Source organism: Pristiophorus japonicus, chromosome 21 (genome assembly GCF_044704955.1).
Source record: "Pristiophorus japonicus isolate sPriJap1 chromosome 21, sPriJap1.hap1, whole genome shotgun sequence".
Classification (NCBI taxonomy): domain Eukaryota; kingdom Metazoa; phylum Chordata; class Chondrichthyes; family Pristiophoridae; genus Pristiophorus; species Pristiophorus japonicus.
In genome coordinates this window covers 29,782,120-29,796,393 of record NC_091997.1, presented here as the reverse complement: position 1 = coordinate 29,796,393, position 14,274 = coordinate 29,782,120, and the positions used below count along the sequence as shown (strand labels likewise).

The 14,274-nt window shown below is 44.9% G+C and overlaps 1 protein-coding gene across 4 annotated transcripts in view; it reads left to right on the top strand.

The window, feature by feature from the left end:
- The window catches only part of LOC139233890 (CDGSH iron-sulfur domain-containing protein 3, mitochondrial-like), a 100,059-nt gene that overhangs the window by 35,738 nt on the left and 50,047 nt on the right, over positions 1–14,274 (top strand). For all 4 annotated transcript variants that reach the window (XR_011588233.1, XM_070864533.1, XM_070864531.1 and 1 more), the window contains one exon: positions 2,400–2,531. Coding sequence is in view for 3 of the 4 variants with exons in the window: in XM_070864533.1 (XP_070720634.1) it covers positions 2,400–2,531 (132 nt within the window). In the remaining variant the exon portion in view is untranslated. The remainder of the gene's footprint in view (positions 1–2,399; positions 2,532–14,274) is intronic.

Sequence of the window (14,274 nt, the reverse complement as noted above, 5' to 3'; positions counted from 1 at the left end):
CCGTGACAGAAGGGACGTGTTCAAACCTAGGGGCGCTGCACAGAAGGGCAATATTAGTACCATATGGTTTAAAGAAAATTGTGTTCAGTTAAACTCTGATAGGCATAAAATCTCCAAAATGTCTAAAGGTACTTTGGCCTTAAGTAAAACTTGGGCCAGATTGCTATGAGGTGACCCTTTCCTTCTGGATAGTGCATGTTTGGGGAAGACCAGCTTGGGTTTGGAGGTTATGCCCCCCACGGTTGAATAATTTGTCAACACTCGCTACTGACACATGAAGAAAGTTCATTCAAGTGGCCAATCAAGGGATTGCGAGTGTTGGGGCTGGAATATAAAGGGGTGGAAGCTATGCTACAGTTGTATAAAGCTCTGGTTAGACCACATCTGCAGTATAGCGTTCATTTCTGTGCACCGCACCTCAAGGAGGATATATTGGCCTTCCAGGAGGTGCGACACAGATTCACCAGAATGATACCAGGACTAAAAGGTTTATATTATGAGGACAGGTTCCATAGACTAGGCCAGTATTTTCTTGAATATCGAAGATTAAGGGGTGATCTAATTGAGGAGTTTAAGACGATTAAAATATTTGATAGGGTAGAGAGAGAGAGAAACTATTAAACTATTTCCTCTGGCGGAGGAGTCCAGAACAAGGGGGCATAATCTTCAAATTAGAACTAGACCTTTCGGGGTGATGTCAGGAATCTCTTCTTCACACAGAGTAATGGAAATCTGGGACTCTCTCCCACAAAACCTGTTGAGGCTGGGAGTCAATTGTAAATTTCAAAACTGAGATGGAGAGATTTTTGTTAGGCAAGGGCATTAAGGGTTATGGAACCAAGGTGGGTAGATGGAATTAAGATACAGATCAGCCATGATCTAATTGAACGGTGCAACAGGCTCGAGGGGCTGAATGGCCCCCTCCTGTCCCTGTGTTTCTATGGAACCAGGGCCCTGCATGAATCAGTATCTTGAGAGGAGGGGGCGTCAGGAGAGAAACTAACTGGAAAAATATTGATGCTTGTATCTGGCTTCTATAAAATGAGAGCAAAGAAGGCAGCTGAGGGGTGACCTAATAGAGGTCTTTAAAATTATGAATGGTTTTGATTAGAGTGGATCCAGAGAGAATGTTTCCACTTGTGGGGAAGAGCAAAACTAGTGGCCATCAATATAAGATCGTCACCAAGAAATCCAATAGGGAATTCAGAAGAAACATCTTTACCCAGAGAGTGGTGAGAATGTGGAACTCGCTACCACAGGGAGTGGTTGAAGCGAATAGTATAGATGCATTTAAGGGGAGGCTAGACAAGCATATGAGGGAGAAGGGAATAGAGGGTTATGCCGATAGAGTTAGATGAGGAAAGACGGGAGGAGGCTCGAGTGGAGCATAAACGCCGGCATGGACTGGTTGGGCTGACTGGCCTGTTTCTGTGCTGTATAGCCTGTGTAATCCTGTGTAAAGGAAGTTAGCAGACCCTGTGATTATTCAGAATCTGCTATTACAGTCTGGGGATTCTGCTCAACGCAGCAGCTCGTGACAACTGAACCGACGCCTACCTTTGTGAGTAAACTGTTTTTATTTTTTTTTAAACGCTTTCTAAATATATTGGTTTTCTTTGAAAGCTTTGGCTTGGGAATGTTCTTGTGTATGTTTCCACTGTATAAACATACCAATAAATACTTCAGTGATAAACAGAGAGTGGGGGGGGGGGGTCCTAACTATTCATTGAAATCTGGTTCTGCAGACGATTAGTGCAGCTAGGAAAAGCCCGAGGTTGCTTGGAAACCATGTATAACAACAGCAACAAGGACAACTTCTATTTATATGGCGCCTTTAAGAACATAAGAAATAGGAGCAGGAATAGGCCATTGGCTCCTCGAGCTCCATCATCATCCATCATCGGCAGTCCCTCGAGATCGAGGAAGACTTGCCTCCAGTCTGAAAATGAGTTCTCAGGTGACTGTACAGTCCCTGTCACAGGTGGGACAGACCGTGGTTGAAGGAAAGGGTGAGTGGGGAGTTTGGTTTGCCGCACGCTCCTTCCGCTGCCTGCACTTGATTTCTGCATGCTCTCGGCGACGAGACTCGAGGTGCTCGGCGCCCTCCCGGATGCTCTTCCTCCACTTAGAGCGGTCTTTGGCCAGGGGCTCCCAGGTGTCAGTGGGGGTGTTGCACTTTATCAAGGAGGCTTTGAGGGTGTCCTTGAAACGTTTCCTCTGCCCACCTGGGGCTCGCTTGCCATGTAGGGGTCGGGCAATGTTATGGAGATGGAAGCAGGCCGTGTTAGTTGTGGTACGGATACGTGGCCGGAAGTGTCTAACTAGGGTAATTAGAATCCTTTCAGTACCGAAATCACCAAGCAGGATTTCAGCTCCTTTTTTTTTCCTCCCAAGTGCAGATGAGAAGGCACTGGTACTGCACTTCAACTGCACCAAAGAAATCTGTCATTGCAGCGAAACATCCCTTTAAAGCGGAACTCGAAGCAGCGAAGCGCTATTCTTGGTGTGCCTGTGGACACAGCCGGAAGCAGGTAAATATAAATTCACATTTGTCCCATTTACGGAGTGACTTCTGCCAACGAGCCGGAAGCTGTGCAGAAACATTAGTTTCCCCTTGTTATGTATGGTAGAACTCCACAAGACTGAGTACTGTGAGCTAAAACTGATGTGACCTTAGTCTCTTTAATACAACTCTAGAGTGCCTAAGCAGCATGGCAGACAACCTTTTATACTCCCTTGCATGAGGTGTGCAGGTGACCCTTGGGCCTCCAACAGTTGCGCCCTCTGGTGGCAAGTCTTGCACAGCTACAATGTTTACATACATAACACCCCTATGAGTGGAAATATCCTCTCTGCATATACCTTGTCGCGCCCCCGCATTATCTTATATGTTTCGATAAGATCACCTCTCATTCTTCTGAACTCCAATGTGCATAGGCCCAACCTACTCAACTTATCTTCATAAGTCAACCCCCTCATCTCCGGAATCAACCTCGTGAACCTTCTCTGAACTGCCTCCAAAGCAAGTATACCCTTCCTTAAATACGGAGACCAAAACTGTACGCAGTACTCCAGGTGTGGCCTCACCAATACCCTGTACAGTTGTAGAAAGACTTCTCTGCTTTTATACTCTATCCCCCTTACAGTAAAGGCCAACATTCCATTAAACCTTTGTTAATAAACCAACTAGTTCTTAATAGCAATGTGTTGCTATGAATTCTTCAGCAAAGAACTCATGAAGCAAATACATTACAATAACGGTATTGATTTTTTGCACTCCGGAAATAAAAGCCTTTTGATCAGGGCCTATAACAAGACTGGTTTTATTTAAATAACACAACAACACACTTTTAAAAAAAAAAAAAATGTTTTCAGGATGTGCCAATTCTATGAAGCTGGGCCTTCTAGTAATTGCTTACAGAGACCATTTAGAGTCAACCACATAGCCCTGGGATGTTTTTAGTGTCAACCAAGGCTCAGTGGGCAGCACACTCGTCTCTGAGTCAGAAGGTTGTGGGTTCAAGTCCCATTGGAGGACAAAAATCTAAGCTGACTCTCCTGAGGGCGTGCTGCACTGTCGGAGGTGCCGTCTTTTGGATGAAAGTTAAACTGAAGTCACGTCTGCTCTCAGGTGGATGTAAAAGATCCTGTTTTGAAGAGGTTATCCCCGGTGTCCTGAACCAATATTTATCCCTCAAACAATATCACTAAAAACAGATTATCTGGTCATTCTCACATTGCTGTTTATGGGAGCTTGCTGTGCGCATATGGCTGCCGCGTTTCCTGCATTACAACAGTGACTACACTTCAAAAAGTATTTCATTGGCTGTAAAATGCTTTGCGGCGTCTTGAGGATGTGAGAGATGCTATATAAATGCAAGGGGTCACGTTCGGCCATTTCGGACTGATCAGATACACTTTCACAATCCGCCCCAAAGGCAGCATTTTGAGCTCAAGACCTCTGGCCTGTCTGTTAGCGTGACGCCGACATGGCTGTACCCTCGACACGTACAGTATGCCCTCGGTGTCTTAGTGCTCACTGCATGCCACAAACGGTTTGAACTCGGTGCTGTGTTTATAAAACTTTTCTACAAAAGTTATTTCATTATTTTTAAATGGAGGAATTTGTGTTCACGGTGCTCCCCTGTGGCCTTGCTTGGAGAGCATTGGGGCAGATTTATGTCCTGCTGTCTTGGCAGTAATCTGTCGGAACCGATTACCTGTCCTTTTATAGTACACACCTGGTGAAATCAAGGGGGTTTTATAAAGGGCGGTTGATTTGCTCTGACAGATGATCAGATTGATTCCTGGGGTGGGACGGCTGTCCGATGAGAGATTGAGTAGAATGGGCGTATATTCTCTGGAGTTTAGAAGAATGAGAGGTGATCTCATTGAAATGTATAAAATTCTTCGAGGGCTTGACCAGGGTAGATGCTGAGAGCTGTTTCCCCCGGGCTGGAGAGTCTAGAACCAGGGGTCATAGTCTCAGGATAAGGGGTCGGCCATTTAGGACTGAGCTGAGGAGAAATCTCTTCACTCAGAGGGTGGTGAATCTTTGGAATTCTCTGCCCCAGAGAGTTGTGGAGGCTCAGTGGTTGAGAATATTCAAGTCAGAGAGAGAGAGATTTTTGTGCACGAGGGGAATCAATGGAAATGGGGATGGTGGGGATAGTGGAGTTGATATAGAAGATCCGGAGATGAGGGGGTCAACTTATGAGGATAGGTTGAGTAGGTTGGGCCTATACACATTGGAGTTCCGAAGAATGAGAGGTGATCTCATTGAAACATATAAAATAATGAGGGGGCATGACAAGGTGGATGCAGAGAGGATGTTTCCCCTCATAGGGGAAACTAAAACTAGGGGACATAGTCTCAGAATTAAGGGCCACCCATTTAAAACTGAGATGAGGAGGAATTTCTTCTCTGAGGGTCGTAAATCTGTGGAATTCTCTGCCCCAGAGCTGTGGAGGCTGGTTCATTGAATATATTTAAGGCGGAGATAGACAGATTCTTGAGCGACAAGGGAGTAAAGGGTTATGGGGAGTGGGCAGGGAAGTGGAATTGAGGCCATGATCAGATCAGCCATGATCTTATTGAATGGCAGAGCAGGCTCGAGGGGCCAGGTGGTCTACTCCTGCTCCCATTTCTTATGCTCTTAAGACCCTGGTGGTGAAGGTGAAAATCTTCCCCAAGTTGTCTCCTCGTTTGGGAATGGATTATGGTTTACTGTTCACCATCTGGTTTGTCTCCCAAATGGTCCTTATTTATGTGTGAGCCCGGACTGATGGTGTCAGCATCATTAGTCCACAGGAGGGCATCCTAGACAAACCTGTCTTCTCCAACTTACACACCCACACGTACACTTCAGTCAAGGACGGTGATCAAGAGTGACAACTCTGGTCAATTCAACTATTATTATTTTATGGAGAGAGATAACAAAATTCTGCAGTACAGAGGTATCTGGGGGTCCTTGTATATGAGGCACAAAAAGTTAGCATGCAGGTATTGCAAGTAATTAGGAAGGCAAATGGAATGTTGGCCTTTATTCCAAGAGGGATGGAGTATAAAAAGTAGGGATGTCCTGCTACAACTGTACAGGGAATTGGTGAGACCACACCTGGAGTACTGCGTACAGTTTTGGTCTCCTTATTTAAGGAGGGATATACTTGCATTGCAGGCAGTTCAGAGAAGGTTCATGAGGTTAATTCCTGAGATGAAGGGGTTGTCTAATAAAGAAAGATTGAGCAGGTTGGGCCTATATTCATTGGCGTTTGGAAGAATGAGAGGTGATCTTATTGAAACTTATAGGATTATGAGGGGGCTTGACAGGGTAGATGCAGAGAGGATGATACCCTCATGGGGGAATCTAGAACTAGGGGACATTGTTTCAGAATAAGGGGTCGCCTATTTAATTCGGAGATGAGGAAGAATTTCTTCACTCAGAGGGTCGTGAATCTGTGGAATTCTCTACCCCAGAAAACTGTGGAGACTGGGTCATTGAATATATTTAAGATGGAGATGACAGATTTTTGAATGATAAATGAGTCAAGGGTTATGGGGAACGGGCAGGGAAGTGGAATTAAGGCCAAGATCAGATCAGCCATGATCTACTTGAATGGCAGAGCGGGCTCAAGGGGCCTACTCCTGCTCCTATTTCTTATGTTCTTATGTAACTCTTAAGAACCAGTAATGTCAAGGTAAATGCCCTGACCAGCCAGTCTGGCTGAGACCAGCTAAATCAGCAGACACCAGAGATTGAGTTGCAATCTTCCTAGTCTTTGTTGCCTAATTATATTATAGGTGGCTTAACCTGTATTTTAACTCACTCCCTGCCTCATTCACCCATCACCCCCTGTGCTCGCTGACCGATATTGGTCTCACAACGCCTCAATTTTAAAATCCTCATCCTTGTTTTCAAATCCCTCCATGGCCTCGCCCCCCCCTCCCTATCTTTATCGTCTCCTCAAGCCCTACAACCCCGCCAAGATCTCTGCGCTCCTCCAATTCTGGCCTCTTGAGCATCCCCCAGTTTCCATCTCTCCACCATCGGTGGCCGTGCCTTCAGCTGCCTAGGCCCCAAGCTCTGGAACTCCCTCCCTAAACCTCGCCGCCTCTCTCTCCTCCTTTAAGATGCTCCTTAAAACCTACCTCTTTGGCCAAGCTTTTGGTCATCTGTCCAAATATCTCCTTTTGTGGCTTGGTGTCAAAATTTTTTTTATTGATATTGTTAAGAGCCTTGGGACGTTTTGCTAAGTTAAAGGCGCTATAGAAATATAAGTTGCTTGTTGTTGTCATTGCGTCAGCCATTGGCTCAGTGGGCAGCACTCTTGTCTCTGAGTCAGAAGGTTGTGGATTCAAGTCCCACTCCAGGGACTTGAGCACAAACATCTAGGTTGACCACTCTGCACCTAGCCAGTGTGGAACTGGGAAAAATGTTGCAATCCCCACCATTTTTTTTTTAAAGGGACACAAAAATTATCAAATAATAAATTCTTAAATAACTCCCCATGGTGTTCTGAAACGTCACCTGTGCAGTTTTTGTGCTGCTGCTCACTCTTGTGCCAGCGAGGCTCGGAATAGAAACTTAAAGATGTGCCAGACACTGAGCGTCGGCAGTGGAAAATGATCAGCATTTCCGTTTCAGTTCTTGGCTGGCGGCTGATTGCGAATGCGCAGATTGTACTGTATGGCCTCCAGTGGCCTGTTGCCGTCTGATGCCTGGTTATGGATGGCTTTCTAAGGAAGAGAGGTCCGAGTATTTTCTAAGCGATGTGAAGCTGGGAGCTGTTGAGGAGCAGAGAGATTCACGTGTTCCAGTACAGAAGTCACTAATCGTTAGTGAATAGGTACAAAACAATAATTCAAAAAGCTAATGGAATGTTGGCCTTTATCTGGAGGGGGCTGGAATTAGAAAGGGGGTGGGGGTTACGCTACAGTTGTGTAAAGGTCTGGTTAGAGGACTGCGTTCTTCTGGAAGGATATGTTGGCCTTGACCGGGAGTGGGGGGCTGCGCAGTTCGCCAGAATGATACAAGCGCTAAAAGGGTTGAATTATGAGGAAGGTTGCACAGACTAGGCGAGTATTCCCTGGAGTATAGAAGATTAAGGGGTGAGCTAATTGAGGTGTTTGAGATGATCAGAGGAGTTGATGGAATCGATCAAGATTGGGGCTGAAATTCGGCAATGTCCCGTTTGGGGACGGTAACCGAGGCGAGGCAGGACTTCCTGCGCCCGGCCCGGAAGTCCCGCCTTGGCCGCGATATTGGGGTTACCGGGGCGCTACGCGCAGGAATTTTCCAGCTGCGTGTTGCAACATGGCAGCACGGACTCCGCGAAATCGTCAACGCAAGGCGGTATTTGGCCATTGAAAAAAATAAATGGCGCCACGCACCCCCGCATTAATTGTCACCCCGCGAGCGGAGTGCGGCCCGGTTCGCGACTGGCAGGGCTGGCGCTGACATCGCACCACGATGGCCTCGCGGGGTGCTGCCCAATTTCTGCTCCAGGGCGAAAATGGGTTGCGACCCACGGCGATGACGTCATCATCGCCAGCGCAGCACCCCAGGGCACTACCGGCAGGAGCAGTGGGTAGCACCCTCGCCTCTGAGTCAGAAGGTTGTGGGTTCAAGTCCTACTCCAGGGACTTAAACACACAAAAAATCTAGGCTGACACTCCAGGACAGAACTGAGGGAGTGCTGCACTGTTGGAGGGGCCGTCTTTCAGATGAGACGTTGAACCGAGGTCCTGTTTGCTCTCTCAGGTGGACATAAAAGTTCCCATGGCATTATTTTGAAGAAGAGCAGGGGAGTTATCCCCGGTGTCCTGGCCAATATTTATCCCTCAATCAACTTAACAAAAGAACAGATTACCTGGGTCATTATCACATTGCTGTGTGTGGGAGCTTGCTGTGAGCAAGTTAGCTGCCGCATTTCCCACATTACAACAGTGACTGCACTCCAAAAGTACTTTGTTGGTTGTAAAGCACTTTGAGACGTCCAGTGGTCGTGAAAGGCACTATATAAATGCAAGTCTTTCTTTCTTTTATGTATGGTCGCTTGGCGCAAGTTAACAAGAGGGTTGCAGACAGCTGTGGATCACTCCAGCACAAGTGGAGTGGCGATGAAAAGAGAACGTTTTTGTACCACACAATATACTTGAATCTGCTCCTCTGAAGTGCATAAACCAGATTATTATGAAATGCCTGTAAAGTCATCTCTTGTGGTTCTGTTGACCCAGTATATGCTCCGTACAGTGCAACACAATATTGTGTTCAATATTCATTACCCATGCAGAAGAACACTTCCAAGACTGTATTTCTTTTCACGTCAGCATGACTGTGTTAATTGTCACTTAGCTCAATGCATAAATCTTGTAAAACAAGTTTAAAAAAAAAACCCTAAACTATTAATAAATTCAGGGGATTACTGCAGGAAACACTATTTTAAAGCTTTTAACTCATTTTGGCATTTTAGTGCAATGACCCATTAACTACACACTTTAAGCGAGCAGCTTGACAGTTTAGATTTGCACCCTGCTGCATATATGGACAGCTGTATAATCTCATTCATAAGAATATAGAACATAAGAAATAGGAGCAGGAGTAGGCCATATAGCCCCTCGAGCCTGCTCCGCCCTTCAATAAGATCATGGCTGATCATCAACCACGACTCCACTTTCCTGCCTGATCTCCATATCCCTCGATTCCCCTAGACCCCACAAATCTATCTATCTCAGCCTTGAATATACTCAGAGACTCAGCATCCACTGCCCTCTGGGGCAGAGAATTCCAAAAGATTCACAACCCTCTGAGTGAAGAAATTCCTCCTCATCTCTGTCTGAAATGCCCGACCCCTTATCCTAAGACTGTGCCCCCTTTTTCTGGACACTCCAACCAGGGGAAACAGCCTCTCAGCATCTACCCTGTCAATCCCCTTCAGAATCTTGTATGCTTCAATGAGATCACCTCACATTCCATGCGCAGTTTGGTGCCTTTGTGTCATCTTCTCTTCTATGTCTAGAGAGGCGTGAGGCAGCCCACTTCTTCCACTGCTTTCACATCCAGCACATTGTGCTCTGGGTCATTCCAGAACCTTTTATGTGGCCAGGTCATTTGCTCGGCCAGAGTTACGCCATACTAGTGGGGTGGAGAATACTTCTGAAGAACCTATTGGGAAAAATACAAAATGGAGGAAGAAATACTAGGTTCACTAGGTTGATGCCGGAGATGAGGGGGTTGACTTATGAAGACGGGTTGAGTAGATTGGGCCTATACTCATTGGAGTTCAGAAGATTGAGAGGTGATCTTATTGAAACTTATAAGATAATGAGGGGGCTTGACAAGGTGGATACAGAGAGGATATTTCCACATAGGGGAAACTAAAACTAGGGGACAAAGTCTTAGAATAAGGGGCCGTCCATTTAAAACTGAGATGAGGAGAAATTTCTTCTCTGAGGGCTGTAAATCTATGGAATTCTCTGCACCAGAGAGCTGTGGAGGCTGGGCATTGAATATATTTAAGGCGGAGATAAACAGATTTTTGAGTGATAAGGGAGTAAAGGGTTATGGGGAACAGACAGGGAAGTGGAGCTGAGTCCATGATCAGATCAGCCATGATCTTATTGAATGGCGGAGCAGGCTCGAGGAGCCAAATGGCTTCCTCCTGTTCCTAATTCTTATGTTCTTATATTCTTAAATATGCACTTACTGTTATCACCAATACTTTCAATGTGAATTTTATGCTCATCAACACAAGGAACGTTAGTGATGGGAAATAGAATGCTTTCCATTCCAGTCACTTAGTCCCAGCGTTGAACACTCCCAGATACATTGCAGTTAGATTACAGCACAGAAACAGGCCATTCGGCCAAACAGGTCCGTGCCGGTGTTTATACTCCACTCGAGCCTCCTCCCACCTTACTTCATCTCACCCTGCTCAACATATTCTCCTACACCTTTCTTCCGCATGTATTCATAAAGCCTTCCCTTAAATGCATCTCTGTTATTCGCCTCAACTACTCCATATGGTAGCGAGTTCCAGATTCGAACCACTCTCTGAGTAAAGGTGTGAAGTAAAGCTCCCTGACACTGTACCACACCCTCATCTTCAGAGAAAGCACTTCTCAGCCATGGCTCAGTTGGTAACACACTCGCCTCTGACTCAGAAGGTTGTGGGTTCAAGTCCCACCCCAGAGACTTGAGTGCAAAAATCTCGGCTGACACTCTCAGTGCAGTGCTGAGGGAGTGCTGCACTGTCAGAGGTGCCGTTTTTCGGATGAGACGTTAAACCGAGGCCCCGTTTGCTCTCTCAGGTGGACGTAAAAGAGCCCACGGCACTATTTTGAAGAACAACAGGTGAGTTTTCCCCGGTGTCCTGGGGCCAATATTTATTTCTCAATCAACATCACTGAAATAGATTATCGAGTCATCATGACATTGCTGTTTGTGGGAGCTTGCTGTGCACAAATTGGCTGCTGCGTTTCTCACATTACAACAGTGACTACACTCCAAAAATACTTCATTGGCTGTGAAGGACTTTGGGATGTCCTGAGCTTGTGAAAGGCGCCTAATGTCTTTTATCAGAGCTATCTTATATCTTATTGAATGGCGGAGCAGGCTCGAGGGCCGTATGGCCTACTCCTGTTCCTATTTCTTATCCAATTTTCCTTCTCTTTATTCCATATTTTTCTTTAAGTACTTACTTAACTTTATCTTGCATGCTGTGATTGACTTGGCTTCAATCACCATTTGAGCCGATTCATTCCATATTCTAACAGCCCTTTTATATGGAAACAAAATTCTCCAACCTCCCCCATCATGTTTTTATAATTCTAATCCCAAACTTATGCCTCCTTGTTTCTGATTTTAGTGGTCCAGAAATCCCGGTCGGCTGTTTCCCACAGACGATCGAAGGAAAAACTTAAAGATGCGCACTTACCTTATCCTGCTGCACCCAAGCGAGTTCCCAGTCCCGAGGCTTCCACTAACTGCGCATCGCAGCGCGTGCACGTCAGGACATGTGCAGGGCTGGAGCTGCAGTCACATGACTCTGGGCAGCCAATCAAGGTAAAGTATGTTCTCATTCATAATAATGGGAACTCCGTAAGTTGGAGTTCCTATTATTATGAATGAGAACCCCCCACCCCCACAAACACCCAAAACACTAATTAAAAAATAGAAAAAATACACCACATATTTTTATTAATTTAAATTAAAGTTATTTATGTATTATTTTTTTTAAATTCTGATTTTTAAAAAGTTTTTAAAATTCTGTTTTAAAATAAACTTACCGTAGTGAGGAGGGTTCTTAACAATAAAATGTGTTTTTATAATTTTATTTTAAAATGTTTTTTGTGTATTTTAAAACTCTTACACCTGCTTTTATCAGGCACAAGAGTTTTCAGGACATTTGCTGGGCAAGATATGGGTAAATACCACAATCTTGCCCATTCAAATGTCCTGGCTGCCGAGATATGAAAGATCTGTCAGGCTCCAGCTTGACAGAACGGAAAAGCCGGATTTCTGCGCATGCGGATTGTGCGCTGAAAATCAGCTTTTGCGATGCCTTCCCGGGTCTGTACACATTCAGTACGGACCCGGGAAGGCCGGGATTTCTGGATTATTTCATACTCTCATTTAAAACACTTTCAATTTTTCAATTATTTCTATTAGGTACCCTTTAGCTATCTCTGCTGCAAAGAAAACAGCTCTTTCAAGTTTCTTTTCAAAACCATGTTCTCCACTCTCTGCTATCATCCTCATAAATTTACATTGCACTTTTTCTGTGACTCCAATATCCTTCCTATAATGAGATTCCGAAAACTGCAACCTAATCAGTGCCTTGTGAAGATTCATGAGAACATAAGAAATAGGAGCAGGAGTAGGCCATTTGGCTCCTCGAGCCTATTCAATATCATGGCTGATCTGATCCTGGCCTCAGCTCCACTTCCCTGCTTGCTCCCCATAACCCTTGATTCCCGTATCGTTTAAAAATCTGTCTATTTCCACCTTACTTATATTCAATGACCCAGCCTCCACAGCTCTCAGGAGTAGAGAATTCCAAAGATTCCCGACCCTCTGAGAGAAGAAATTCCTCCTCATCTCCGTTTTAAATGGGCGACCCCTTATCCTGAAACTATGCCCCATAGTTCTAGATTCCTCCACGAGGGGAAACATTCTCTCTGCATCTACCCTGTCGTGCCCCCTCAGAATCTTGTACGTTTCAATAAGATCACCTCTCATTCTTCTAAACTCCAATGAGTTCAGGCCCAACCTGCTCAACATTTCTTCGTAAGACAACCCCTTCATCTCAGGAATCAATCTCGTGAACCTTCTCTGAACTGCCTCCAATGCAAATATAACCCTCCTTAAATACGGAGACCAAAACTGTACGCAGTACTCCAGGTGTGGTCTCACCAATACCCTATACAGTTGTAGCAAGACTTCCCTGCTTTTATACTCCATACCCCTTGTAATAAAGGCCAACATTACATATGCCTTCCTAATTACTTGCTGTACCTGCATGCTAACTTTTTGTGTTTCATCCTCGCCTCCTTACTTTTGTATTCCATGTCTCAATATGTACAAAATCCAGATGCTCACTTGCCCTTTTAATCGATTTTTTTTGCTTTTGTAATGATGCTTTTAAGGATCTATATATCTGATTTCTTAAACCACTCCATTTATGACATATTTCCATTCTCCGCTCTTTTCCCCGCTGGTCTCACTGTAATCTCAAGCTGTAGTCTCTCATACTCTGGTGATACAAGCGGATATTAAAAATACATTGCCGCTGAGTGAACAACAGCAGGAAACTCTTCCAGTGTCCTGGTACCATCCCTTCCTCAACCAGCACCATGAAAAACAGATGAACTGATCGTTTATCTTGTCGCTGTTTATGGGTACTTGCTATGCACAAAATGGCCACCATATTTCCTTACTTAGCAACGGTCACTGCCATACAATTAATTAATTGTGCGTGAAACCATCTCAAGGCAATTCAGAGATCTGATGAGATGGTATACAAGTGAAGGTCTTCTATGATTGATGCGGTCAGCAATTTGGACAATGACTTTTGCAATGAGAGTCGGACAAAGTCCATTTTTCCACCAGATAAAATAAGCCATCACCGTCCGAACCAAAATCTGGTCATGGTCAGCCGACTTGAGGCAACTGTGTCTTCATTATCAGCCAACCCAGGTCTTCGAAACCTATGACCTTGCAGTTGAGAGTCACGTGCTGGAGCATGAGTCACTTGAGCATCCAGATGCGATCGAAATCATTTTTCTTTTAACCTTTTTAATCTATTTTTTGACAGGTCTGCCTCTGAGTAGGAATGCGAAGCAGATCAGATAAAGTTTGAATTTATAACACTGACCTCACCTGACATGGACATGTTGGGTGATTTTGCGGCGAGGAAAAAAGATGTTGCAGCCTTCAGGGCCCGACTATACCTTTTCCCTTATCTGTTCAAGCATCAAGACAACCCTGCGTAAGAATGATGGAAATACGTAGAGAAGGAAAGCCAAGAATGCACATTTCTTTTTTGGTTTTTTTTAAGCAAATTGGCAGCAGAGTTAAGAAATATTTCTGATTTAGGAATGGAAGCTACTTTCCCTCGTCCTTAAATGCCACAGTGGACCTCTCAGTTTGTGATGAAAGTTGAATACTGATGGGACAATATCACCAGCAACATGATTGATAACCTCAAACCAGTATCTTAAAGTAAAATAGCCAAGTTCAAACAGGTATTGCCATTAATCTACAGCAAGTGACAT